Source organism: Ranitomeya variabilis, chromosome 2 (genome assembly GCF_051348905.1).
Source record: "Ranitomeya variabilis isolate aRanVar5 chromosome 2, aRanVar5.hap1, whole genome shotgun sequence".
In the NCBI taxonomy this organism is placed as follows: domain Eukaryota; kingdom Metazoa; phylum Chordata; class Amphibia; order Anura; family Dendrobatidae; genus Ranitomeya; species Ranitomeya variabilis.
This window is the reverse complement of record NC_135233.1, coordinates 214069168-214094515: the sequence shown is the minus strand read 5'-3', so window position 1 is coordinate 214094515 and position 25348 is coordinate 214069168. Positions and strand designations below refer to the sequence as shown.

General features: G+C 48.6%; 1 protein-coding gene across 1 annotated transcript in view; it reads left to right on the top strand.

Moving 5' to 3' along the window:
- SCAI (suppressor of cancer cell invasion) overlaps positions 1-25348 on the top strand; it is a 138503-nt gene that overhangs the window by 77969 nt on the left and 35186 nt on the right. Inside the window, exons 9-10 of the mRNA XM_077283584.1 lie at positions 925-1026; positions 1310-1411. Of these exons, the coding sequence (XP_077139699.1) occupies positions 925-1026; positions 1310-1411 (204 nt within the window). The remainder of the gene's footprint in view (positions 1-924; positions 1027-1309; positions 1412-25348) is intronic.

Here is a 25348-nt window from a genome sequence, read left to right as displayed (position 1 = left end):
ACGCAATAGTCTCATAAGCACATAACACTGTCAAGTTTGGGTCGGGAGACCCTTGGCCATGCTGTGCATCACATCGTGGTCCGATTTCTGCCTAAATGGCCATAATGCTGTATGGGGGCACAACTACATTACCAATTGCTCTATCCCTAAATAGTTTTCTTTGACCCTTGTGAATTGGCTTTTTAAAGGGAGTTTTTCATCCCCAAAATGCTTCCTTAAACCACTTGTACAGGTTTGCTGGGGCCTTGGCATACATGTAATAGAGATTATAGTGGTTTAGTTAGCATAAAAAAATATTTTGAGTGAGCGCTGCTTGAACTCTGCAGCCGGGCTTACATAATGTTATTGCCTTCTGTGTGCGGAGCGGCAGCTGCAGACAGGAGCCAGCGATGAGAGCCGGCAAAGATCCTATGAGAGGGGCTGCAGTGACTATGTGGGGGTGCAGAGCTGCTGATTCGGTTCACTTGGTCAATAAAGATATGATAATCGGCGGCTCTGCACCTCCACACACCGTGCAGCCGCACTCCTCATCTCTCGCTCCTGTCTGCAGCTGCTGCACTGCAGACAGGAGCCGGTGATCAGAGCCGGCAGGGCTGAGTTCAGGCAAAGCTCGATTGAGCGCTGTCAATCAAGATATGACAAAGTGCTCGATACACACAGCAAAGATGCAACAAAGCCCCCTCATTTGTATTTTAATGCCAATAAAATCACTGGAAGCTATACTACAGGTGTTCTTGTGTAATTTATTTTTTTAGTTGATTTGAGGGCACATGCTCTCTTTAAGTGAGAGCTGATTGCAAGATTTTAGATCTGTTGAATCCCATTGGCTATGTTCTAAAAAAAAAAAAAAAAAAATTGATAAAAAAAAATGTACAAACTTATTTTTTTGTTTAGAATTTTCTTCTTTTTCTTGTTTCAATGTAGGTGAAGTTCAGCGAGCTGACGATCGACATGTTCCGAATGCTACAAGCTCTGGAGAGAGAACCGATGAACCTGACCTCTCAAATGAATAAACCAGGATTGCAGGTAGCTAGGCGGTCTTTAACTGCGGCGACTGTGTCCTTTATACTAGAGCTCTTGCCTCTGTTCACACTGACGTTTGGTATTTGTCAAAGTTCTGGCTGTATGAAATGGATTAGTCGCTGGGATTACAGTGTGCACCGGTTTCTGATTATAATCTGATCCGGTGAAGCTGGAGTAGCGTTGTCTATAAATTAAAGCCGTGATGCTAGTGTGAACAGAGTCCTAGACACATGCTTTATATATTAGTGGATTTCTTTTTCTTACCTGTGCTATATTGGTTTTACAGGATCCTGCAGAGAAGCCGACAAAACGAGAGAACCCCCATAAGTATCTTCTGTATAAGCCAACGTTCAGCCAACTATACACCTTCCTTGCAGCATCTTTCAAGGTTCGTGCTTGTTTAGGTTACCTTTACACACGTACGGGGCGTTATTTCCTGAGCAGCATGTAATAATGGCTGACAAGCGGCCACCGTCGTGAGGACGCCCCACGGGCCTGCAAAAAGTGACGGGATATCTATGACGTTGGTGTAGGACGAGCTCCTCTTCTCCTGCAAAAATAGAATAGCTTAATTTTCACCTTTGCGTTTCTAAGAAGGTCCCTTTAAACTTGCTTCTTCTTCGTTCTTCTTACAGTTAGTGTCTATACCAGAATGGCGTCTTGTGCTCCACTTTCGCCAAAGTAAAAAAATCCTTTTTCTCCATCGCCTCATTGGAGGACACAGGAACCATGGGTGTATGCTGCTGCCACTAGGAGGCTGACACTATGCAAATAAAAAACTTGGCTCCTCCTCTGCAGTATACACCCTACCGACAGGAAGTAGGATATTCAGTTTAGCTTAGTGTCAGTAGGAGGTGGACACGGGTCTTTCATTAGACCCTTATCTACCTCAATGTGCGTCGTTTTCTTTTTTTTCCGGAGGGATACAGGGTGAACAGCTACACCTGTAATCCCACATTATGGACTATGAGTGCGGCGTGTACTGCCACCCCGTATCCTCATAGATCCAATAGCAGGACCATGATCCTAGCACACAAGCGTGCTTAGAAGTTCGGTCCTAGATCCGTCCCCCACCCACTCGCCCACCAGAGCCTGTCGGTTGGAGGAGACGAGGACGTCTGTCAGCTCCCTGGATGTCTGATATCTTCCCCGGATTGAGGTTAGTAAAGGACTGCGTGGGATGTTTTAGGTGAGTATTCCACATACCCTACCCTCCTCAGATTCGGGATGGTCATTGGGGGGTCCTTTGGGATCCGGCAGTCGCTCCTAATTCAGTGTTGCGTACCTTGGCCTGGTTGGCGCCTTATTGGCCCCACTTGTGGCAGCCGCGCTACTTCCTTTGGCAGCCGCATCTGAGTCTTGCGCGGTGGCCTTACAGGCAACCGCGCTGCCTTTTTCCTGCCGCACTGTGTTCTAATGCGGCATGACGACCGTGCAGGCAGCTGCGCCGTTTCCTTTCCCCCCGTGCTGCGGCCTTACAGGCTGCCGCGCCGCTTTCCTCCTGCAGCCGAACTATTCTTTTCTGACACGACGCGGCTGCCTTTCAGGCAGCCACGCCGCTTTCTCCTGCGGCCGCATTGTTTTTTGCCCGGCGCGGCGCCCTTGCAGGCAACCACGCCGCCTTCTCCTGCGGCCGCACTGTGCCTTTTTGTCACGGCAACCACACCATTTTTCCCGGCATCCGCACTTCTCCCGGCACTGCGGCCCTTCCCGGCAGCCGCAGGCCTCAAATTTAGTCCCCAACTTCTACCGGGGCCTACTTCAGGCGCCGCGACTTCACACTTCCTTTACCTCGAGCGGGCTTTTCTCCCGCCCGACTAGTATTGGCGAACTCCGCCCACCGGCGCCATCTTGGTGCTCCTGGCCTGGCGGTTAGCTCCGCCCACCACTCCCCGTGCAGCTGCAGGTACTTATTTCAGCACCAGGGATGCTTTTCTTCGCGCAGATTAGGCGGTTTCCCATCTTAAGAGCACAAATTCCTGGCGTCCTCGCCACCTTCCCCACTGCTGTTCCGTCAGACCTGCAGCAAGTTTTGGATAAGAGGGTGCCCCAGATGTGACTGCCTGTTCTACTAGGGGCTATTGTTCCTGAGGAGCATCTTCCAAGCCATGCAGCCTTCCATCTGGAAACCGCAGCGTCTGCCGTGAGTAGCTCTGCATTGCAGACTGACACTCTCCCCTGCCCCCCTGTCCCCTAACCTTCTGACGTTTTCCTCAAAGGCCTGTTCGGTCTAATTTTAAGGGAGGTCGCTCACAGCCTCCTACTTTTCCACTACTTCCTGTGCCTTAGTGAAACTCTTTGCGTGTTCATCTTGTTCCGCAAGCTTCCCTCAGGCAGGCCTGCAGCAACCTACATTATGCTCACCGCCCAGGACCCCCCTGCTGTTCTGCCTGAGAGCGAAGTCCCCACCCCAGGCTGGGCCTCCTCTCTGTCTCTATCAGTAGCGGATCTCACACAGGTGTCCCAGACCCTTGTGTCCGTGCTCGATCGGTTGCCCCTGCAGACTTCGTAGTAGCCAGTGGGTCGCAAGAAGCTCCATCCGAGACTTCCAATACAGGCTGCAAAAGATCCAGACAGGAACGCCGATCTGAGTTCTCTTCTCGGTCCATCTCGCCCCATGGTCCTTCTCTGTGGTCGACTTCCCCCTGGTCCTCCTCCCCGGAGTCAGGCGAGGCTTTCTTCGGATGATAATTTGGGGCTGGATTCAAACCAAATCGCTAGCATGAGGGATATGGTTCAAAGCCTCATTGGAGCGACCAATCAGACCTGTGGCATCATGGATACCTCTACGGAACCCGCAGAATAGGCGGTTTCGTTTAGACGGTCAAAACCAACTTCTAAGGTCTTTGCCCCACACTGAAATGGTGGTGGTACTTGCCAGGGGAAAGGTGAACCATACCAGATGCTTTCAGACAGGGAAGTGTCTCGGCATCCTATATTCCTTCTCCCTTGAGCTCATCGCTAACTGGACTGATTCCTCGGCAGGAAGAGGGCAATTCTGGACTCGTCAGTCCCCAGACTGTCTACCAACTTGGTCCTTCCACTTTCCAATGCAGCATGGATTCCAAGGATACAATTATAGAATCGCTGGATAAATCAGCCTTTGAAGCGGCTGCTTCTGCTTTGTGCCTCGGCCATTGCCTCTACCTAGGTCTCAAGGACCATAGCTAGATGGCCCAAACAGCCGTGTAAGGGCACCCCGGCTGGAGCTCCTCCGTGGGAGCTAGCCGACCTGACGGGCCAGATTTCCTATGCAGGGAAATATTTGGTATCTGCCTCCCTAGATGCGCGGATTGTGCAGCTCAGGCGTCCAGCAATATGGTGGCCATCCGGCGGAATATCCGGCTCTACACACGGCAGGCGGACTTGTCTTCAAAGAAGTCCCTTACCAGCCTCCCCTTGCAGGGGGCCCGTCTCTTTGGCTACATGCTGGAACAAATTATTAAGGATGTCACGGGAGTCACGAGTTCCCTCCAAGCCTCGCCGGCCTCCCCTGAAATGGCAGTTTAGCTCCCTTTTTGTCCTTTCGCTGTTTTGCGGCGTCGGAAGATTCCTCTAGCTAACACAGACCGTGGTCTCGTCTGGCTAGAGAAAAGGCTTCCTTCAAGCCTACCCCTTCCTGGCTTTCCCGCAACACCCATGGTATGTCCACCAGGCCTACACCTGGCAGATCTCCCTCGGCATGACTCTGGCTAAGGGCCCAACGTTCCTCTCAGTTTGGGCGGGTGTCTCCTGTTTTTTCAGGGATGGAGGACGCTTAGATCAGGGAGGTGGTATCCTCTGGATACAAGATAGGATTCGCTTCTTCGAAGTCCGCCCTCTAAAAAATCCTACTTTGATCCCAGGTTTCTTTGCGTCTGTTACCTTCCTTCTTTGTTCGGAGGTTATCATTTCCGTCCCACAGCAGGAACGCTTCACAGGTTTCTATTCAAACCTGCTTGTACTGCCGAAGAAGAGCGGCGCAGTTCGACCCATCCTGGCTCTGAAGTTAGTGAACAGAAGTTTCTGCCTGCGCCATTTCGGGATGAAGTTCCTCTGTTCAGTTCTGACTTACATGGAACCACAGGAATTCCTGTGCTCCATAGATATCCAAGACGCCTATCTCCATGTTCCTATTTTCCCAGCACACCTGAGTTTCCTGCGTTTTGCGGCGCAGATGAGTCATTTCCAGTTTGTCACCCCGCCGCTCGGTGTTGCGACCGCTCCCAGTGTCTTCATAAAGATCATGGCTACATTTATGGCCATTTTGAGGATCAGGGGCATAGTGCTCATTCCATACCTCTAAGACATCCTCATCAAGGCTCTGCCCCTCTCTCGGGCCCAGGAGAGTCTGACCATTGTCCTCGACTCCCTGTCCCGTTTCTGGTGGCTGGTCAACAGAACAAAGTCTTGTCTTGTTCTGAGCCAGCGCCTCGTCCTCTTAGGCATGCTGTTCGATGCCCATCAGTCGAGGGTTTTTCTTCTCGAGGAGAAGCGGGCAATTCTCCAGGACGGAGTTCACTCTCTGCAAGGCCCTCGGCTGCCTTCCTTCCGTTCAGCAATGAAGGTCCTGTGACGCATGGTGACAGCATCGGAAGCGTTCCCTTTTGCGCTGTTCCACTTGAGACCACTTCAGCAGGCCATACTTTCTCAGTGGGACAGGTGTTGTCTCTGGATCGTCCGATTCTGCTTTCCGTCCGATTCTAATTGTCTCTTAACTGGTGGCTGTCATCTCCTCTCATTCCCCAGGTCCGGTCCTCCCTCCCTTCTCGCCCATGGCAGGTGGTGACGACGGTCACCAGCATTCCCGGCTGGGGCGCGGCTTCTCGCCATCCGTCAATGAAGGGGGCGTTGGTCGGAGCAAGAGTCCTCTCTGCCGATCAACACCCGTGAGATAATCCCATTCTTCTGTCCCTGACTCGCTGGGAAAGGCTTCTCAGAGGTCTGCCAGTCAGAATCCAGATGTCCAATGCCTCGGCTGTGGCATATGTCAATCACCAGGGAGGGAATCAGAGTCTCTTGGCAATGGCAGAGGCATCCAAGATCCTCCTCTGGGCAGAGGCGACGGTTTCGGCACCATCCACAGTGCATATCCCTGGCGTGGACAACTAGGCCACAGTGTTTTTCTCTGCCGCGAGGGCCTTGCGGCAGGAGAATGGTCCCAGCATCAGGAGGTCTTCCTTCAATTTTGCCTTTGATGGGGAACTCCGGATGCGGATCTCTTGGCGCCCCAACTGCTTAGGAAGGTTCCACCTTTTCTTACCAGGTTCGCTATCCTCTTGTTGTGGATACTGATGCTTTGGCCATTCCTGGGTCGCAATCTGTACTTCCCTATCTGTTTCCTCCTTTTCCTTTTCTTCCCAGGCTGTTGAAGATCAATGCGGAATGGGTGCCGGTCATTCTGACCGCACCAGATTGGCGAAGGTTCTGGTTCGCTGAGATCGCCAATCTCCTCGCGGACTCCCACTGGAGGCCCCCGGACAGGCCAGATCTTCTGTACCAAGGACCAATCTGCCACAGAGTTCTTGGTTGCTCAATTTAACAGCTTTGCTGTTGAAACCTTCCATTTCGGCTGTTTCCTCAAGACGGGACTTGATGCTGGCCTTGCCCTTAGTTCTCTAAAGGGTCAGGTAGCAACCCTTTCCATTCTTTCTGAAGTCCCTTTACGAAGTCCTTAGCTACTGGCTATCACGGTACAAAGATTTTATATCCGTCCCGTTCTCAGATCAGAACTTTTCTTCAAGGAGTGTGGCATGCGGCTCTCCCGTACCAGACTCCCGTGGATCCCTGGGACCTCAATCTTGTTCTGGAGGCTCAGTGGGGTTCCCCCCTTGAACCTCCCCATGAGGCCTCACTGTCTGTTCTGTCCCGCAAGGTGGCGTTTCTGGTGACCATCACCTCCATTAGGCACGCCTCGGAGTTGGTGGCTCTCTCCTGTCGCCCCATTTCTTGGTTCTTCACCAGGATAAGGTAGTTTTTCGGCCTTCGTCGCCTTTTTCTTCCAAGGGTGGTGTCCTCCTTTAACTTGAATAAGATCGTCCTTCCCACCTTTTGTCCAGCTCCGACCTATTCTCGGGGGCGTTCGCTGAACAGGCTAGACCTGGTCAGGGCGATGAGGATCTATTTGTCTAGGACCGCCTTCTTTAGGAAGCCGGACCGTCTTTTTGTCATTCCAGACGGTACGCCAAGAGGCCTGCCGGCCTCCAAGGTTACGATTGTTCTCTGGATCAGACTTGCTATTCTGGAGGCTTACCGGGTCAAGAACAGAGTGACTCCTCCCGGGATTAAGACTCACTCTTCCCCGGGCAGTGGGCACCTCCTGGGCGGGACACCATGGGGCATCCGCCCTACAACTTTGCTAGGCAGCAACCTGGTGTTCCATTCACTCATTTGCCAAATGTTATAAGCTCCATACCTACGCTTCGGCAGTTGCCAGCCTAGGCGGAAGGATCTTGCAGGCGGCAGTGGTGAGTCCTCTGACCTGAATGGAGTTTTTTTTTCTGCTGTTCCCACCCCAGGGACTGCTTTGGGACGTTCCATGGTTCCTGTGTCCCCCAATGAGGCGATGGAGAAAACAGGATTTTTGGTTGCTTTAAAATCTGTTTTTCGGAGCCTTCATTGGACACAGCACCCTCCCAAGTTGAACAGCTCTGTTTTATTGTGTTATATTGTTAGTTTGAGTTTTTTTCTATCTTTTACATGTTGCTTCTCCTACTGCTTTCTTACTAACTGAATATCCTACTTCCTGTCGGTGGGGTGTACACTGCAGAGGAGGAGCTAACTTTTTTATTTGCATAGTGTCAGCCTCCTAGTGGCAGCAGCATACACCCATGGTTCCTGTGTCCCCCAATGAAGGCTCCAAGAAACAGATTTTACGGTAAGCAACTAAAAATCCTGTTTTTGTCTCATTCCTTTTGAGTCCACTTTTTTCTTTGACCAAAATATCTACTTTAAAAAGTTGTATTTACAACACCAGTCTACAAGCCTGATTTTTTTGTATCATGTTCATTTACGTGTATACATGCCTTTAGTCCCTTCCGGACATTTGCAGTATATATACGTCATGGTTGAGAAGTAATTCCTGACCAATGCAGTATATATACGTCATGGCCGTCACCTGCGTACAGGAGACTGTGCAGAGGTGATCGTTGCCTGGTGTTCACCTGATATGACAGCTGATACCCATCACTCACTGCCTGCACTGCAATCAATTGCAGCATTTACAAAGCAGGCAGCGGGAAGGGGCTCCCCTCTGCTTTTCAATCGGTGTCATCACAAGGGGCTGATCTTTGCCATGGTGACCTGATGTTGTCATAACATTCGGGTCACTAGACCTAGCAGACTTGTTACACCAGGCTCGGAGCACAGCATGTCAAACTTGTATTCAGTTAAAGGGAACCTGTCACCTCGTTTTTTCGGTATGAGATAAAAATACTGTTAAAAAGGGCCTGAGCTGTGCATTACAATAGTGTAGTTTGTGGACCCCGATTCCCCACCTATGCTGCCGAAATACGTTACCAAAGTAGTCGTTTTCGCCTGTCAATCAGGCTGGTCAGGTCAGATGGGCGTGGTGTCTTCCCCCAGATCTTGCGTAGTTTTCCGTTGGTGGCGTAGTGGTGTGCGCATGTCCAAGGTCCCGAATCCTGCACAGGGGTGTGAAAATAGCAGCGATGTCCGTTATTCCATTGGTGGTCGGTGGGCGTGGCCATCTTGCTTTGGCCGCGCGTGCGCAGAAGCGGCGCTCTGCTGGCCGCGGCTTCAGGAAAATGGCCGCGGGCATCCGCGCGTGCGCAGATGGCTATCGCGGCGGCCATTTTCGTGAAGCAGAGTTCGCATCTCGGCTTCACGAAAATGGCCGCCGCGATAGCCATCTGCGCACGCGCGGATGCCCGCGGCCATTTTCCTGAAGCCGCGGCCAGCAGAGCGCCGCTTCTGCGCACGCGCGGCCAAAGCAAGATGGCCGCGCCCACCGACCACCAATGGAATAACGGACATCGCTGCTATTTTCACACCCCTGTGCAGGATTCGGGACCTTGGACATGCGCACACCACTACGCCACCAACGGAAAACTATGCAAGATCTGGGGGAAGATACCACGCCCATCTGACCTGACCAGCCTGATTGACAGGTGAAAAAGACTACTTTGGTAACGTATTTCGGCAGCATAGGTGGGGAATCGGGGTCCACAAACTAAACTATTGTAATGCACAGCTCAGGCCCTATTTAACAGTATTTTTATCTCATACCGAAAAAACGGGGTGACAGGTTCCCTTTAAGCGCTGACATGCTTTATAAGCGATCAGAGCTGTCAGTGAAAGTCCCGTAGAGGGACTAATTAAAAAAAAAAAAAATTGTACACATATGTGTACATATATATGTATGTATGTGTGTGTATATGTATATGTATGTATATATATATATATATATATATATATATATATATATATATATATATATATATATATATATATATATATATATATATATATATATATATATATATATATATATATACACACACACACACACTCTCATTCATTCATTCATTCATTCATTCATTCATTCATTCAGTACACATTTGGTATAGCCACGTCTGGAAGGGCCCAACCTATAAAACTGTTCCACTAGTTAACCCCTTCAGTGAACACCGTACAAATAAATAAAAAAGAAGCAAATTAATTCTTCATCATAATTTGTCCGGTGTCGGTGTACGGTGTCCGTCTTTTTAAGACTCCATAAAAGTGCAATCCACCACAGTTTTGTGCACGTCTGAAAAGGACACCGCTGAACAAAGGCCAGACGGAGTCCAGAGTAACTCTGATGCCTCATTGTAGTGAATGGATCCATCGGGGGTTTCATCTGAATCACATCACTCAGAGATTTAGATGGAAACCCCAAAGTAAGTGCTCAGCATAGAGCGCAGGATAAATGTGATCCCAAATGTTATGTAAAATGTTCCCAACAAAAGCTTCAATTCATTCCACACACAAAAAACAAGTCCTCACTCAGGTCTGTCATCCTTTAATGGTTAAATTGGTGGGCTTCCTCCTTTCTCGTAGTATAATGGCTCTGGAAAAGTGAAATGGCTCCTCGCCCCTCAAAGGAAATTTGGCATAATCTGTGCTAAATCCAAATATCCCCCTCCTTTCTGAGCCCCAGTGTGTCAAGGACACATTTAGCACCAACATGTTTGGCATTTCTGTAGCGATCAGAGCCCACCTAATTTACAGGTGCATGTCTCCAGAAGCACGAGCTGGGCATAATGTACTGGGCACTACAACGGCAATATTCACTCAGCAACCTCCACTGTTGCTTGTTTCTGGAAAAGGCCCATGGAGTCAAAATGGTCACTACGCCTGTAGATAAATTCCCCTCAGGGTGTAGTTTGCAAAATGGGGTCACTTGAGGGGGGATTCTGCTTTTCTAGCACATAGGGGCTCTGTATATGGAGTCCGCAAACTATTCTAGGAAAATATGCGCTCCAGGAGGAAATAACGCTCTGTCCCTCCAGATTCTCACCGTGTGGCGAAATAGTACTGTACAGCCACATTTTAGGTATTTCTACATTCAGCAGAAATTGTGGGACACATTTTGGTGCCATTTTTACCCATTTCCGAGTGTGAAAATGTTAAATCTGGGGCTTAAACAACATTTTGGTGGTCAAATGTAATTATTTTTTTACACTGCCCAATTGTATAAAATTCTGTGACACACCTGTGTTGTCAATATGATCACTGCACCCACTAGATTAATTAATTAATTGAGAGGTGTAGATTGTAAAATGGGGTCCCTTATCGGGGGTTCTGCTTTTCTGGCACCTCAGGAGCTCTGCCAGTATTAAGGTACCGTCACACTAAGCAACGTCGCCAGCGATCTGTGACGTTGCAGCGTCCTAGGGAGCGATATCGCTGTATTTGACACGCAGCAGCGATCAGAATCCCGCTGTGAAATTGCTGGTCGCTGCTAGAAGGTCTGCACATTATTTGGTCGCTAGGTCGCCGTGTATCGCTGTGTTTGACAAGCAAAAGCAACCATACCAGCGATATTTTACACTGGTAACCAGGGTAAACATCGGGTTACTAAGCGCAGGGCCGCGCTTAGTAACCCGATGTTTACCCTGGTTACCAGCGTAAAAGTTAAAAAAACAAACAGTACATGCTCACCTGCGCGTCCCCCAGCCTCTGCTTCCTGACACTTACTGAGCGCCGGCCCTAAACTGAAAGTGAAAGCACAGCGGTGACGTCACCGCTGTGCTGTTAGGGCCGGAGCTCAGTCAGTGTCAGGAAGCAGAGGCTGGGGGACGCGCTGGTGAGTATGTACTGTTTGTTTTTTTAACTTTTACGCTGGTAACCAGGGTAAACATCGGGTTACTAAGCGCGGCCCTGCGCTTAGCAACCCGATGTTTACCCTGGTTACCCGGGGGCCTCGGCATCGTTGGTCGCTGGAGAGTGGTCTGTGTGACAGCTCTCCAGCGATCAAACAGCGACGCTGCAGCGATCGGCATCGCTGTCGCTATCGCTGCAGCGTCGCTTAGTGTGACGGTACCTTAACATGGCACCCTCAAACCAGTCCTGCAAAATGTGAACTCCATTCGGCCATATATGCAGGGTATCAATGTTATAAGGAGGAATTGCACAACAAACTTTGGTGTTAATTTTCTTTATCCTTGCGTTAAATAAATAAAAAAAATTGGGGCTAAACCAACATTTTTGTGAAAGAATTTTTTTTTTTTTTTTAACTCAAATTTTTATTAAGAATAACATTACAATTGACATGTTACATTCTTGTTTTCAATACAAAGTTTTTCCCCCAAACGAATCCCCGCAATCCCAACTTATCCTGCCCCCTCCCAGTAAGACAGCCCACCTTGTTTAATAGCTCCACACTCAAATCTATAGGATGACTATCCCCTCAATTAGGACTATAGGCCACGTATTATGTTTTTACCAATTCAGGGTCTTGATTCGCCCGTTCTCTATAACAAACCTACCCCATGGCAAGCCACGGAGACCACAGCTTATCGAACAATTCAATTTTCCTCTTTCCTGATAAAACCCCTTTTCCAGTGTCAGGCCCTGCTTCACATATTGGAGGAATTCTCTTCTTGAAGGCGGCTCGTCCTTAATCCAATTATTACCTTCCGGGCCATATACAGCAATCTGGCAACAGCGGTCTTCAGGTTGTTATCCACTCCAATCTCATCCACGCACCCCAACAAGCACCCCAACAAGCACACCATCGGGTCCCTTGGCACCGTGCATCTGTATGCTCCTTCCACACGACTCAATACTACCAACCAAAAAGCAGTCAGTCTCGGACACGTCCACATCATATGAAATATATCAGCATCTGTAGATTTACACCTCGGGCACTCAGAATCATCACGCAAACCTGCCTCATATAACACCTTCGGAGATTTGTAAACTCTGTGTATTATATAGAGCTGTGACAGCCTATACGGCTCGCTCAGAGACAGCCGTGGAACCCACTCCAGCACCGACTCCCAAGTTTCATTCTCCATTGGGCCCACGTCCCTCTCCCACTTAGCTCTCGCCAGTATTGAAAACCTTAACAGAAAAGTGGGCAGCAAGTCTTTATAAAGAGTGGAAATAACCCCCCCAGTAGTCCCTTCACCACACACATACTCTAAAGGTACCTTCACACGAAGCGACGCTGCAGCGATAGCGACAACGATGCCGATCGCTGCAGCGTCGCTGTTTGATTGCTGGAGAGCTGTCACACAGACCGCTCTCCAGCGACCAACGATGCCGAGGTCCCCGGGTAACCAGGGTAAACATCGGGTTGCTAAGCGCAGGGCCGCGCTTAGTAACCCGATGTTTACCCTGGTTACCAGCGTAAAAGTAAAAAAAACAAACAGTACATACTCACCTGCGCGTCCCCCAGCGTCTGCTTCCTGACACTGACTGAGCTCCGGCCCTAACAGCACAGCGGTGACGTCACCGCTGTGCTTTCACTTTCACTTTAGGGCCGGCGCTCAGTAAGTGTCAGGAAGCAGACGCTGGGGGACGCGCAGGTGAGCATGTACTGTTTGGTTTTTTTACTTTTACGCTGGTAACCAGGGTAAACATCGGGTTACTAAGCGCGGCCCTGCGCTTGGTAACCCGATGTTTACCCTGGTTACCAGTGTAAAACATCGCTGGTATCGTTGCTTTTGCTTTCAAACACAACGATACACAGCGATCGGACGACCAAATAAAGTTCTGGACTTTATTCAGCGACCAGCGACATCACAGCAGGATCCTGATCGCTGCTGCGTGTCAAACGAAACGATATCGCTAGCCAGGACGCTGCAACGTCACGGATCGCTAGCGATGTCGTTTCGTGTGAAGGTACCTTAACACTATATCCCTTTGAATTCTGATACCTCCGTCCCTATTCTGAGCTCCAAATGCGTCTCATCCGCAAATACTGATATTCCCCCGAAGGCCCGAGATCAAATTCCACCTGCAATTGGGAAAAGGATTTCAACTCTCCCTGCTCAATTATCTGATACACGTATTGAATCCCCTTGGCCTGCCATTCTGGTAGTACCCCCATTGCCACAAACTCCTTTAAATTATTATTATACCACAGCGGGGAGACTGGCCAGACCCGTAATCCCACGTACAGTGGGGCAAAAAAGTATTTAGTCAGTCAGCAATAGTGCAAGTTCCACCACTTAAAAAGATGAGAGGCGTCTGTAATTTACATCATAGGTAGACCTCAACTATGGGAGACAAACTGAGAAAAAAAAATCCAGAAAATCATATTGTCTGTTTTTTTTATCATTTTATTTGCATATTATGGTGGAAAATAAGTATTTGGTCAGAAACAAACAATCAAGATTTCTGGCTCTCACAGACCTGTAACTTCTTCTCTAAGAGTCTCCTCTTTCCTCCACTCATTACCTGTAGTAATGGCACCTGTTTAAACTTGTTATCAGTATAAAAAGACACCTGTGCACACCCTCAAACAGTCTGACTCCAAACTCCACTATGGTGAAGACCAAAGAGCTGTCAAAGGACACCAGAAACAAAATTGTAGCCCTGCACCAGGCTGGGAAGACTGAATCTGCAATAGCCAACCAGCTTGGAGTGAAGAAATCAACAGTGGGAGCAATAATTAGAAAATGGAAGACATTCAAGACCACTGATAATCTCCCTCGATCTGGGGCTCCACGCAAAATCCCACCCCGTGGGGTCAGAATGATCACAAGAACGTTGAACAAAAATCCCAGAACCACGCGGGGGGACCTAGTGAATGAACTGCAGAGAGCTGGGACCAATGTAAGAAGGCCTACCATAAGTAACACACTACGCCACCATGGACTCAGATCCTGCAGTGCCAGACGTGTCCCACTGCTTAAGCCAGTACATGTCCGGGCCCGTCTGAAGTTTGCTAGAGAGCATTTGGATGATCCAGAGGAGTTTTGGGAGAATGTCCTATGGTCTGATGAAACCAAACTGGAACTGTTTGGTAGAAACACAACTTGTCGTGTTTGGAGGAAAAAGAATACTGAGTTGCATCCATCAAACACCATACCTACTGTAAAGCATGGTGGTGGAAACATCATGCTTTGGGGCTGTTTCTCTGCAAAGGGGCCAGGACGACTGATCCGGGTACATGAAAGAATGAATGGGGCCATGTATCGTGAGATTTTGAGTGCAAACCTCCTTCCATCAGCAAGGGCATTGAAGATGAAACGTGGCTGGGTCTTTCAACATGACAATGATCCAAAGCACACCGCCAGGGCAACGACGGAGTGGCTTCGTAAGAAGCATTTCAAGGTCCTGGAGTGGCCTAGCCAGTCTCCAGATCTCAACCCTATAGAAAACCTTTGGAGGGAGTTGAAAGTCCGTGTTGCCAAGCGAAAAGCCAAAAACATCACTGCTCTAGAGGTGATCTGCATGGAGGAATGGGCCAACATACCAACAACAGTGTGTGGCAGCCTTGTGAAGACTTACAGAAAACGTTTGACCTCTGTCATTGCCAACAAAGGATATTTTACAAAGTATTGAGATGAAATTTTGTTTCTGACCAAATACTTATTTTCCACCATATGCAAATAAAATGATAAAAAAACAGACAATGTGATTTTCTGGATTTTTTTTTTCTCAGTTTGTCTCCCATAGTTGAGGTCTACCTATGATGTAAATTACAGACGCCTCATCTTTTTAAGTGGTGGAACTTGCGCTATTGCTGACTGACTAAATACTTTTTTGCCCCACTGTATATGTTTCAGTCTACCCCACAGCTTGCATATCAATAACAGTCAGATACGATTTCCCCAAAGCCCACAGGGAGCCATCCTCCAGACATTGTACTGCTGGCTTTCTTTTTGTCACCTTTTCCATTAACTGCTGTACCGCCCCGGACGACCCTTCATGCGCCCAGCCCTTTAAGTGCTGACTCTGGGCTGCAAGAAAATATACTTCAGGGTTAGGCAATGCCAAGCCCCCATCTTCCTTGGGTCGCTGAAGTGTCTCCAGTCTGATACGTGGATGTTGTCTCCTCCATACCAAATTCCTGAACAGGGAGTTAATCTGCCTAAATTTCCCGCGCGATATCCAAACTGGCGCATTATGAAGAACATACAGAATTTTCAGCATCAAAATCATTTTGATAAGATTCACCCTGCCCACCACAGATAAATGCAGCTTAATCCAAGCATCCACTTTTGCCTTAAGAACGCCTAAGATCGGAGTCAGATTCCTATGTATGTAATCTGTAACCGGCATAGACACCCATATCCCAAGATATTTAAATTGACTTACCACCTTCAGTCGCCCATCCTCCAGCAGCTCACTCCCCTCCTCCCCTACGTCATCCACTTTAAACAAAATAGACTTACTCCAGTTTATCGTCAGTCCTGACAATGAGCCAAATCTTTCAATAAGCCCAATGCCCCCCCCCCCCCCTCCAAGGAAGCAACCTTTCAGCTAGAAACAGCAGAATATCGTCTGCATATAACGCCACCCTCTCTTCAGTCATCCCATATTTAAACCCAGACACCTCGTCAGACTGTTGAAGTTTAGCAGCCAATGGCTCCACTGCCAGAGCAAACAAAAGAGGAGAGAGCGGACACCCCTGCCTCATCCCTCTAGCTAATTGTATAGTCCGTGATAACTCCCCATTCACCCAGACTCTGGCCATCGGCTGCGAATACAGCAGCCGAATCCAGGACACAAACCGCGAGCCAAACCCCATATATTGCAACACCTGCCATAGATATCCCCATTCCACACTGTCAAACGCATTATGGGCATCTAAAGATGCAATAACTCTCTTGCCACAGTTGTCGGACCTAAGCTGCAGATTCATAAATGGCCTCCGTAGGTTGACCGCCGTGGATATGTCAGGCATAAAGCCAGATTGGTCTGGGTGCACCAGGCCGGAGATGACACTCGTCAACCTCGTCGCCAACACCTTGGCCAGAAGTTTAACATCTATAGTGAGCAAGGAGATTGGCCGGTATGACTCAGGTTGCCCCAAGTCTTTCCCATCCTTAAGGTACCGTCACACAGTGCCATTTTCATCGCTACGACGGCACGATTCGTGACGTTCTAGCGATATCGTTACGATATCGTTGTGTCTGACACGCTACTGCGATCCGGAACCCCGCTGAGAATCGTACGATGTAGCAGATCGTTTGAAACTTTCTTTCGTCGTCTAGTGTCCCGCTGTGGCGGCATGATTGCATCGTGTGACACTGGTTGTATACGATGTGCGCACAGTAACCAACGGCTTCTACATCGCAAATACGTCATGAAATTATCGCTCCAGCGACGTGTATTGCAACGTGTGACCGCAGTCTACGACGCTGGAGCGATAATCATACGACGCTGCAGCGTCACGGATCGTGCCGTCGTAGCGATGAAAATGGCACTGTGTGACGGTACCCTTAGGAATCAACGCTATTATGGCGCCTCTCATGGATGTAGGCAGACAACCCCTACTCTTATCCTCCTCTAGGACTGCCTTTAATCTGGGAATAAGGCACCTCCCCCATATGCTTACAAGTCTCAGCAGGAAACCCATCCACTCCAGGCGTCTTTCCATTAGCCATAGACTGCAATGCCCGACTCAGTTCCTCCTCTGTGATGGGAGCCTCCAAGACCTATCTGTTTCACTCAGCCTCGGGAGCTCCAGTTCCTCAAGGAACGCCACTGTGTCTCCCACCGACCCATCTACCCGAGAGGAATATAGGTCTGCGTAAAAATCCGCAAAACCCTCCAAAATCTCTGGAGTCTCAGAGACACTCGTACCACTTCCGGAAACCAGAGAATGGACAAACAAAGTATTTCTCTGGGCAGAAGCCACCAACGACAACATGTGACCTACTGTTTCACCCTCCTGATAATTAGCCAGCTTCATGAATTCCCGCTTCCTTTCAGCTTTACCCAACAAAATTTCTTCCAGATGACTTTGAGCTGCCTTTAATCTCTTCCCAGCTTCCAGAGTACCCAGTGTTACCATCCCATCTTCCGCTGTCCTCAACCCATCAATCGCCGCCTTCTCTGCCTCTCTCGACTTCCGCTTACATCTACTAATATCTCTAAACAGCAGCCCTCTTAAGTACGCCTTCATGGCTTCCCATACAGTAAGAGCATCTACACTCCCATCATTCAGCTCAAAAAATTCCACCAACTCCTGTTTTATCTTATCTAGATCTATACTGTGCAGCCAGTTAGGGTGAATCTTCCACTCTTTCCTGTTCGCGGCCCGTGTCCCCATCGGCCGAAACTCCACCTCAATTGGACTATGGTCCGAGAGGGCCCTAGGCAAATATCTCACATCCCCTACCATCGTGTCCAGCAGACGGTTGCCCAGTGCCAAATCAATTCTGGATAGAGTACCATGAGCTGGTGAATAACATGAGTACCCCCCTTTGCCCAACATGTCTAACTCTCCATAGATCAGTCATACCTACTTCACGAATATGTCCCAAACTTAGTAATGTGTCCCACTGTCCTATTCTGGGAGTTTTTATTTTTATCCCAAAAGTCAGCACATATATTAAAATCCCCAATAATTAGAAATGGTATTGGGCCCCAGCGTTCCACCCTCTCCAGCACCTCTCTAATTGTCTTACTTGAGTATGGGGGCAGAATATACATTGCCACTATACACATCAACACTCCATTTATTTTTGCATTGCACCACCACATACTGACTATCCACATCCTCCTGTACCATCACCTCTTCATACTGCACTCCCACAGGTACCAACACCGACACACCCCTAGAGTACGTAGAGAAGGTAGAATGGTATGCCCTCTGTATCCAGCTCCTATTCAATACATCCACCTTTTCCTGCACTAAATGTGTCTCCAGCAGGCATATCATTGAGACCCTCTGTTCTCGAACATACTGCAGACTTGCCGTCTGCCGGGTCTTATCCGCTAGGCCTCTTACATTCCAACTCAATATTTTAATGCGGTCCCCCATCATGTGGCTCATCATCTTTCATAGTATCCACTTTTCCAAGTATGAGCTGTCTAAAAACCCTCCCACCCCCCCTATCAACCCCCAACTTGCCCCCCTAACCCACCCAATACAACACATTCTACCTCTTATCAAGAGTGGGGGACCACCGCCCATTGCGAGCACTCTCCCTTACTTAGCCCTCTCCATTCGCCTCCCGCTGCTGTAACAATCCGAATTTCCCACAATTTTTGTTTTTCCATCATTCCAACTTAAATAAACATGTAGAGAAATTACCAAACCAATTTGCAGTTCCCGGAATAACCCACCTCCCACATACTTATTAATAGTTACTGCCCCCTCCGGCCAATCACTCAATATGGCCCAGCTAAACCCTCAACAGCTGCTCAACCCTTTAACCAATTTGCTATTAAACGCAGATCCCTCCTCCAGCGACAGAGAAACAACTCCCGTCCGGATCTCGTAGAAATGTCAATCGCCCTTTCCCTTAAGTTTTTTCGCATTAGTATCAATCCACTGGGTAGCGTCCTCTGGTGTCAGGAAAAAGTGGGTCTTATCAAAAGGCTCCAGTTTCAACTTTGCGGGGAACAGCACAGAGTATTGCACTCCCAGCTCCCTCAACCGTCTCTTGACCCCAGTGAACTTCATCCATTGTTTCTCAACTACAGCAGAATAATCCTGGTAGATGGCAATCTTTTGACCTCCAGCTATCAGATCCTCCATTTCTCTAGCCTTTCTGAGGATAATGTCTCTGTCCCTGTAGTTCAGTATTTTGGCAAGCATGGTACGGGGATTCGCTCCTGGGGCAGGGGGCTGCGGCGGGACCCTATGAGATCTTTCAACAGCAAATACTTTTGCCAGCACTGTGCCCCCAATTTTCTCCAGCAGCCAGATTTCCACAAACTCCCCTCAGTCTTTTCAGGCAGCCCCACTATAGATATATTATTCCTTCTGGATCTATTTTCCAGATCCTCATTTTTGGCAGCGAGCTCGGATATTGCTTGGGCGAACTTTTTCTCAGCTTTTTGCAGTTTAACTATATGGTGTTCTGCCGTGCTCACCCTCTCCTCCACCGCTCCCATACGTCTGTCCATCTTTTGCAGGGCTGCATTAATTTGTGCTGTGTCCCCTTTTACCTCCTGCATCTGCAGGGCTAGGGAATTCAAGGATTGCTGGCGCGAGGATATCAACACCACAATATCTCTGAGGGTCGGCTCCTCTTCCTGCATTAAACCTTCAGGTCCCCCTCTTGCCCCTGCCATGCTGCCTCTCTCCTTCCCCCTCTGTACCTCATGCTTTGCAGCCAGGAATGTATCCTCCTCCTCCTTATCAGCTCCGGTTCCTTGCTCTGCCTCCTCCGCAGCCTCCACTCTGGCATACTGCTGAAGCTTCGCCGCCACCTCCATACGCCGTTGACATGCAGCATTCTCCCTGTCAGCGTCTTCTCTGACCTCGGCGCCATCTTGGCTGGCTCCTGCATCGCCAGCACCTGCGTCCTTCTGCCGCCGTCTGGTCATTGCCTCTGATGCCGGTTCCACCGCTCAGCACCGCTTTGCTCCTCAGACCTTCGGCTATCCGGTTTGTGGCAAAAAAGTCCGGTAATCAACGTTTGCACAGGATATTTGTCCCTTTAGCAGCGGGAGCGCTCTTCTCTGCGTCCGCTTACATGGCCAGCTAGGACACGCGGAAGAATATTTTTTTTCCTCATTTTCACAGATCAACGTTGTCCTATTCTGTGAAGCACCTGTGGGTTTAAGGTGCTCGCCACACATCTAAATAAACTCCTTGAGTGGTCTAGTTTCCAAAATGGGGTCACTTGTGCAGTGTTTCCTCTAAGGCACATCAGGAGCTCTCCAAACGCAACAGGACACCCTCAGACCATTCTCTGAAAGTCTGCCTTCCAGAATGTCAATCCTTCTTTTCTTTTTTTTAACTCAAGTAAATTTTTATTAATTATATCAGCACAATTTACATATAATCTTTTTTTTCAATACAAACTTTCCCCCCCTAACCAAACCCCATCAATCCCAACTTTCCCCGCCCCTGCCCTAGAAGACAGCCCACCTCTTCCAATATCACCACCATCAATAATGCTGAATGAAGATCATCCCATGTAGGACCGCAGACCTTATTCTGTCCTTGCCAAATCAGACCCTAGACTCTCCCATCCCACATAACTACCTCATCCCATTTCTAGCCACGAAGACCACAGTTTATCAAACATTTCTATTTTCCCGCTTTTCTTATAGATCCCTTTTTCCAATGTCAGACCTTGCTTCACATATTAAAGAAATTCTCATCTTGTGGACGGTTCAACCTTAATCCAATTTCGTGCTATTACCTTTCGGGAAATATACAGCAATCTAGCAATTGCTATCTTCAGGGTTTTATCCACTCCAATCTCATCCACATATCCCAGCAAACACACCAACATCGGATCCCTTGGTACCATGCATCTATACGCTCCTTCCACACGACTCAAAACCATCCAACCAAAAAGCAGCCAGTCTTGGACACGTCCACATCATATGAAATATGCCAGCACCTGCAGACCCACACCTCAGACTCAGCACGCAGACCTGCCTTATATAATACTTCCGGAGATTTGTAGACCCTGTGCACTATATATAGCTGTGACAGCCTATACGGTTCGCTCAGTGACAGTCGTGGAACCCACTCCAGCACCGACTCCCAAGTTTCATTCATGGGCCCAGATCCCTCTCCCGCTTAGCTCTCACCTTTATCGGAAATCCCAAAAGGTATGTATGTAGCAAGTCTTTATAAAGAGTGGAGATAACCCCCCCCTAGTAGTCCCTTCACCGCACACATATTCCAACACTATATCCCTTTGGATTCTAATGCATCCATCCCTGTTCTGAGCTCCAAATGCGTGTCTCATCCGCAAATACTGGCATTCCCCCGAAGACCCAAGATCAAAATCCCCCTGCAGTTGGGAAAAGGATTTCCGCTCCCGCTGCTCAAGTATTTGATACACATGTTGAATTCCCTTGGCCTGCCACTCTGGCAATACCCCCAGTGCCACAAACTCAGGTAGGTTATTATGCCACAGCGGAGAGAACCTGGTTAGACCCGTGATGCCACGATTTTGTTTCAATCTACCCCACAGGTTACCTATCAAAAATATAGTTTGGATACAATTTCCCCAATGCCATGCTCTAGACACTGTACTACTGGCCTTCTTTTCGTCACCTTTTCCATCAATTGCTGTACCGCACTGGACAACCCCTCGTGCGCCCAGCCCTTTAAATGCTGACACTGGGCTGCAAGAAAATATACTTCAGGATTGGGCAGAGCCAAACCCCCATCTTCTTTGGGTCGCTGAAGCGTCTCCAGTCTGATACGTGGATAATGTCTCCCCCATACCATTTTCCTGAACATGGAATTAATCTGTCTAAATTTTTCACGCGGTATCCACACTGGTGCGTTATGGAGAACATATAGTATTTTTGGCATCAAAGTCATTTTAATAAGATTAACCCTGCCCACCACCGACAAATGCAGCTTAATCCAAGCGCCTACTTTTGCCTTAAGATCGCCTAAAACCGGAGTCAGATTTCTATGTACGTAGTCTGTAATAGGCATAGAGACCCATATCACCAAGTATTTAAATTGACTTACCACCTTCAGTCGCCCATCCTCCGGAAGCTCACTATCATCCTCCCCCACATCATCTACTCTAAACAGAATCGACTTTCTCCAGTTTATCGTCATTCCCGACAGAGCCAAATCTTTCAATAAGCCCAATGGCACCCCCCCAAGGAAGCGGCCGGGTCAGCCAAAAACAGTAGCATATCGTCCGCGTATAGCGCTACCTTCTCTAAAATTATCCCAAACTTAAACCCAGACACCTCATCAGATTGTCGAATCTTGGCAGCCAACGGTTCCACAGCCAGGGCGAACAAAAGAGGAGAGAGCGGACACCCCTGCCTCTCGTCCTTCTAGCCCTCGTCCCTCTAGCTAGATGTATAGTCTGAGATAGCTCCACATTCACTCTAATTCTAGCCACCGGCTGCGAATACAACAGCCGAATCCAGGACACAAACTGTGAACCAAACCCCATGTATTGCAACACCTGCCAGAGATATCCCCATTCCACACTGTCGAATGCCTTATGGGCATCTAAGGATGCGATAACTTTCTGGCCACAGTTGTCGGACCTAAGCTGCAAATTCATAAACAGCCTTCACAGGTTAACCGCTGTGGATCTATCAGGCATAAAACCAGCCTGATCTGGGTGTACCAGGCCGGAGATGACACCAGTCAAACGAGTCGCCAACACCTTGGCCAGGAGTTTGACATCCACAGTTAGTAGAGAAATTGGCCGGTATGAGTCAGGTTTCCCCAAATCCTTACCTTCCTTAGGAATTACCATTATGATGGCTTCTCTCATGGATGCTGGCAAACAACCTCCTCTCTTAGCCTCATCTAAAACCGCCTTTAATCTAGGAATCAGCACCTCTCCCATATTTTTATAAATTTCAGCGAGAAACCATTCACTCCAAGCGCCTTTCCATTAGTCATAGATTGTAATGCCCGACTCAGCTCCTCCTCCGTAATGGGAGCCTCCAAGCCTTCTTTGTCTACATCGCTCAGCCTCGGGAGCCCCAGCCCCTCTAAAAAAGCCACTGTCTCCCGCCGGCACGTCCATCCGAGAGGAATATAGGTCCGCGTAGAAGTCTGCAAAGACCTTCACAATCTCTGAATTTTCAGAAACTCTAGTACCACTCTCGGAAAACAAAGAATGGACAAACGAAGTACTCCTCCTCTGGGCAGAAGCCACCAGCGACAGCATGTGGCCAACAGTTTCACCCTCTTGATAATAAGCCAGTCTTTGAAACTCCCGCTTCCTTTCCACCTTTCCTAACAAAATTTCCTCTAGATGATTCTGAGCTGTTTTCAATCTGTTCCCGGCCTCAGGAGTGCCCTTTGTTACCATCTCGTCTTCCGCCGCTTTCAGCCCATCAATCGCCGCCTTCTCTGCCTCTCTTGTCTTCAGCTTACATCTACTGATATCTCTGAACAGCAGCCCTCTTAAGTACGCCTTCATGGCTTGCCACACAGTGAGTGTCTGTACTCCCATGATTCAGCAAAAAGAATTCCGTCACCTCCTGTTTTATTTTATCTAAATCTATACTGTTCAACCAGTTAGGGTGAATCTTCCACTCTCTCCTGTTCGTAGCCTGTCCCTAGCAATCGGAACTCTACTTCAATTGGACTATGATCTGAGAGGGCCCTGGGTAAATACCGCACATCCCCCACCATTGTGTCCAGCAGACGATTGCCCAGAGCCAGATCAATCCTAGACAGAGTATTATGAGCCTGCGAATAACATGAATATCCCCTTTCCCCCAACATGTCTAACTCTACATAGGTCAGTCATACCAATTTCACGAATATAAGTCCCAAACGTAGTAATGTATCCCCCCGTCCTATTCTGGTAGTCATCACATATATTAAGATCCCCAATGATTAGAAAAGGTGTCGGGCCACAGCGTTCCACCCGTTCCAACACCTCTCTAATTTTCTTACTTGAATATGGGGGCGGAGTATACATTGCCGCTATACACATCAACACTCCATTTATTTTACATTTTACCACCACATACTGACCATCCACATCCACCTGTACCATCACCTCTTCATAATGCACTCCCACGGGTACCAACACTGACACACCCCTAGAGTACGTGGAGAAGGTAGAATGGTATGCCTTATAGATCCAGTGCCTATTTAATACATCCACCCTCTCCCGCACAAAGTGTGTCTCCAGCAGGCATATCATTGAAGCTCTCTGATCTCGAACATACTGCAAACTCGCTGCCCGCCTGGGCTTATCTGCAAGGCCTCTTACATTCCAACTCAATATCTTAATGCGGCCCCCCATCGTGTGACTCCTCATCCTTCGTAGTATCTTCACTCACAGGTATGAGCTGTCTAATTCCTCCCACCCCCCCTACCCAAACGCAACTTATCCCCCTAACCCTCCCAATGCTACACATTCTGCCTCTTATCAAGAGTGGGGCTCCACCGCCCATTGCAAACACTCTCCCTTGCTTTACCCTCACCGCTCACATACCGCTGCCATAAAGATCAGGATTTCCCACAGTTTTTTGTTAAAAAACAGAACATTTCAACATATATTAACATTTAGAAAAACTACAAACTTGCACTACCCCGCATAACCCTCCTCTCCCATACTTATTGACAATTACTGCCTCCGCCGGCCCTTCCCTCAATATGGCCCAGCTCAGCCCTCAGCAGCTGCCCATCCCTTTAGCCATTATGCTATTAAACACGGGTCCCTCCTCCGGTGCCGGAGAGATCTCCTATCTGGATCTCCTTTAAAAGTCAATCGCCTTTTCCTTTTAAGTTTTTTAGCATTAGTGTCAATCCACTGGGTAGCGTCTTCAGGTGTCAGGAAAAAGTGGGTTTTGTCTAAAGCCGCTACTCTTAACTTTGCAGGAAACAGCATAGAGTATTGCACTCCCAGTTCCCTCAGTCGTCTCTTGACCCCAGTGAACTTCATCCTCTGTTTCTGAACCGCCGCAAAATAATCCGGGTAAATAGCAATCCTTTGACCTCCAGCCGTCAGATCCTCAGTTTCTCTGGCCTTCCTAAGGATAATGTCTCTGTCCCTGTAGTTCAGTATTTTGGCAAGCATGGTACGGGGATTCGCTCCTGGGGCAGGGGGCTGCGGCGGGACCCTATGAGCTCTCTAAACAGCAAATACCTTCGCCAGCACTGTGCCACCAATTTTCTCCAACAGCCAGTTTTCAATAAACTCAGTGGGATTCCTCCCCTCAGTTTTTTTTCAGGCAGACCCACTATACGTATATTCCTTCTGGATCTGTTTTCCAAATCCTCATTTTTGGCGGTCAG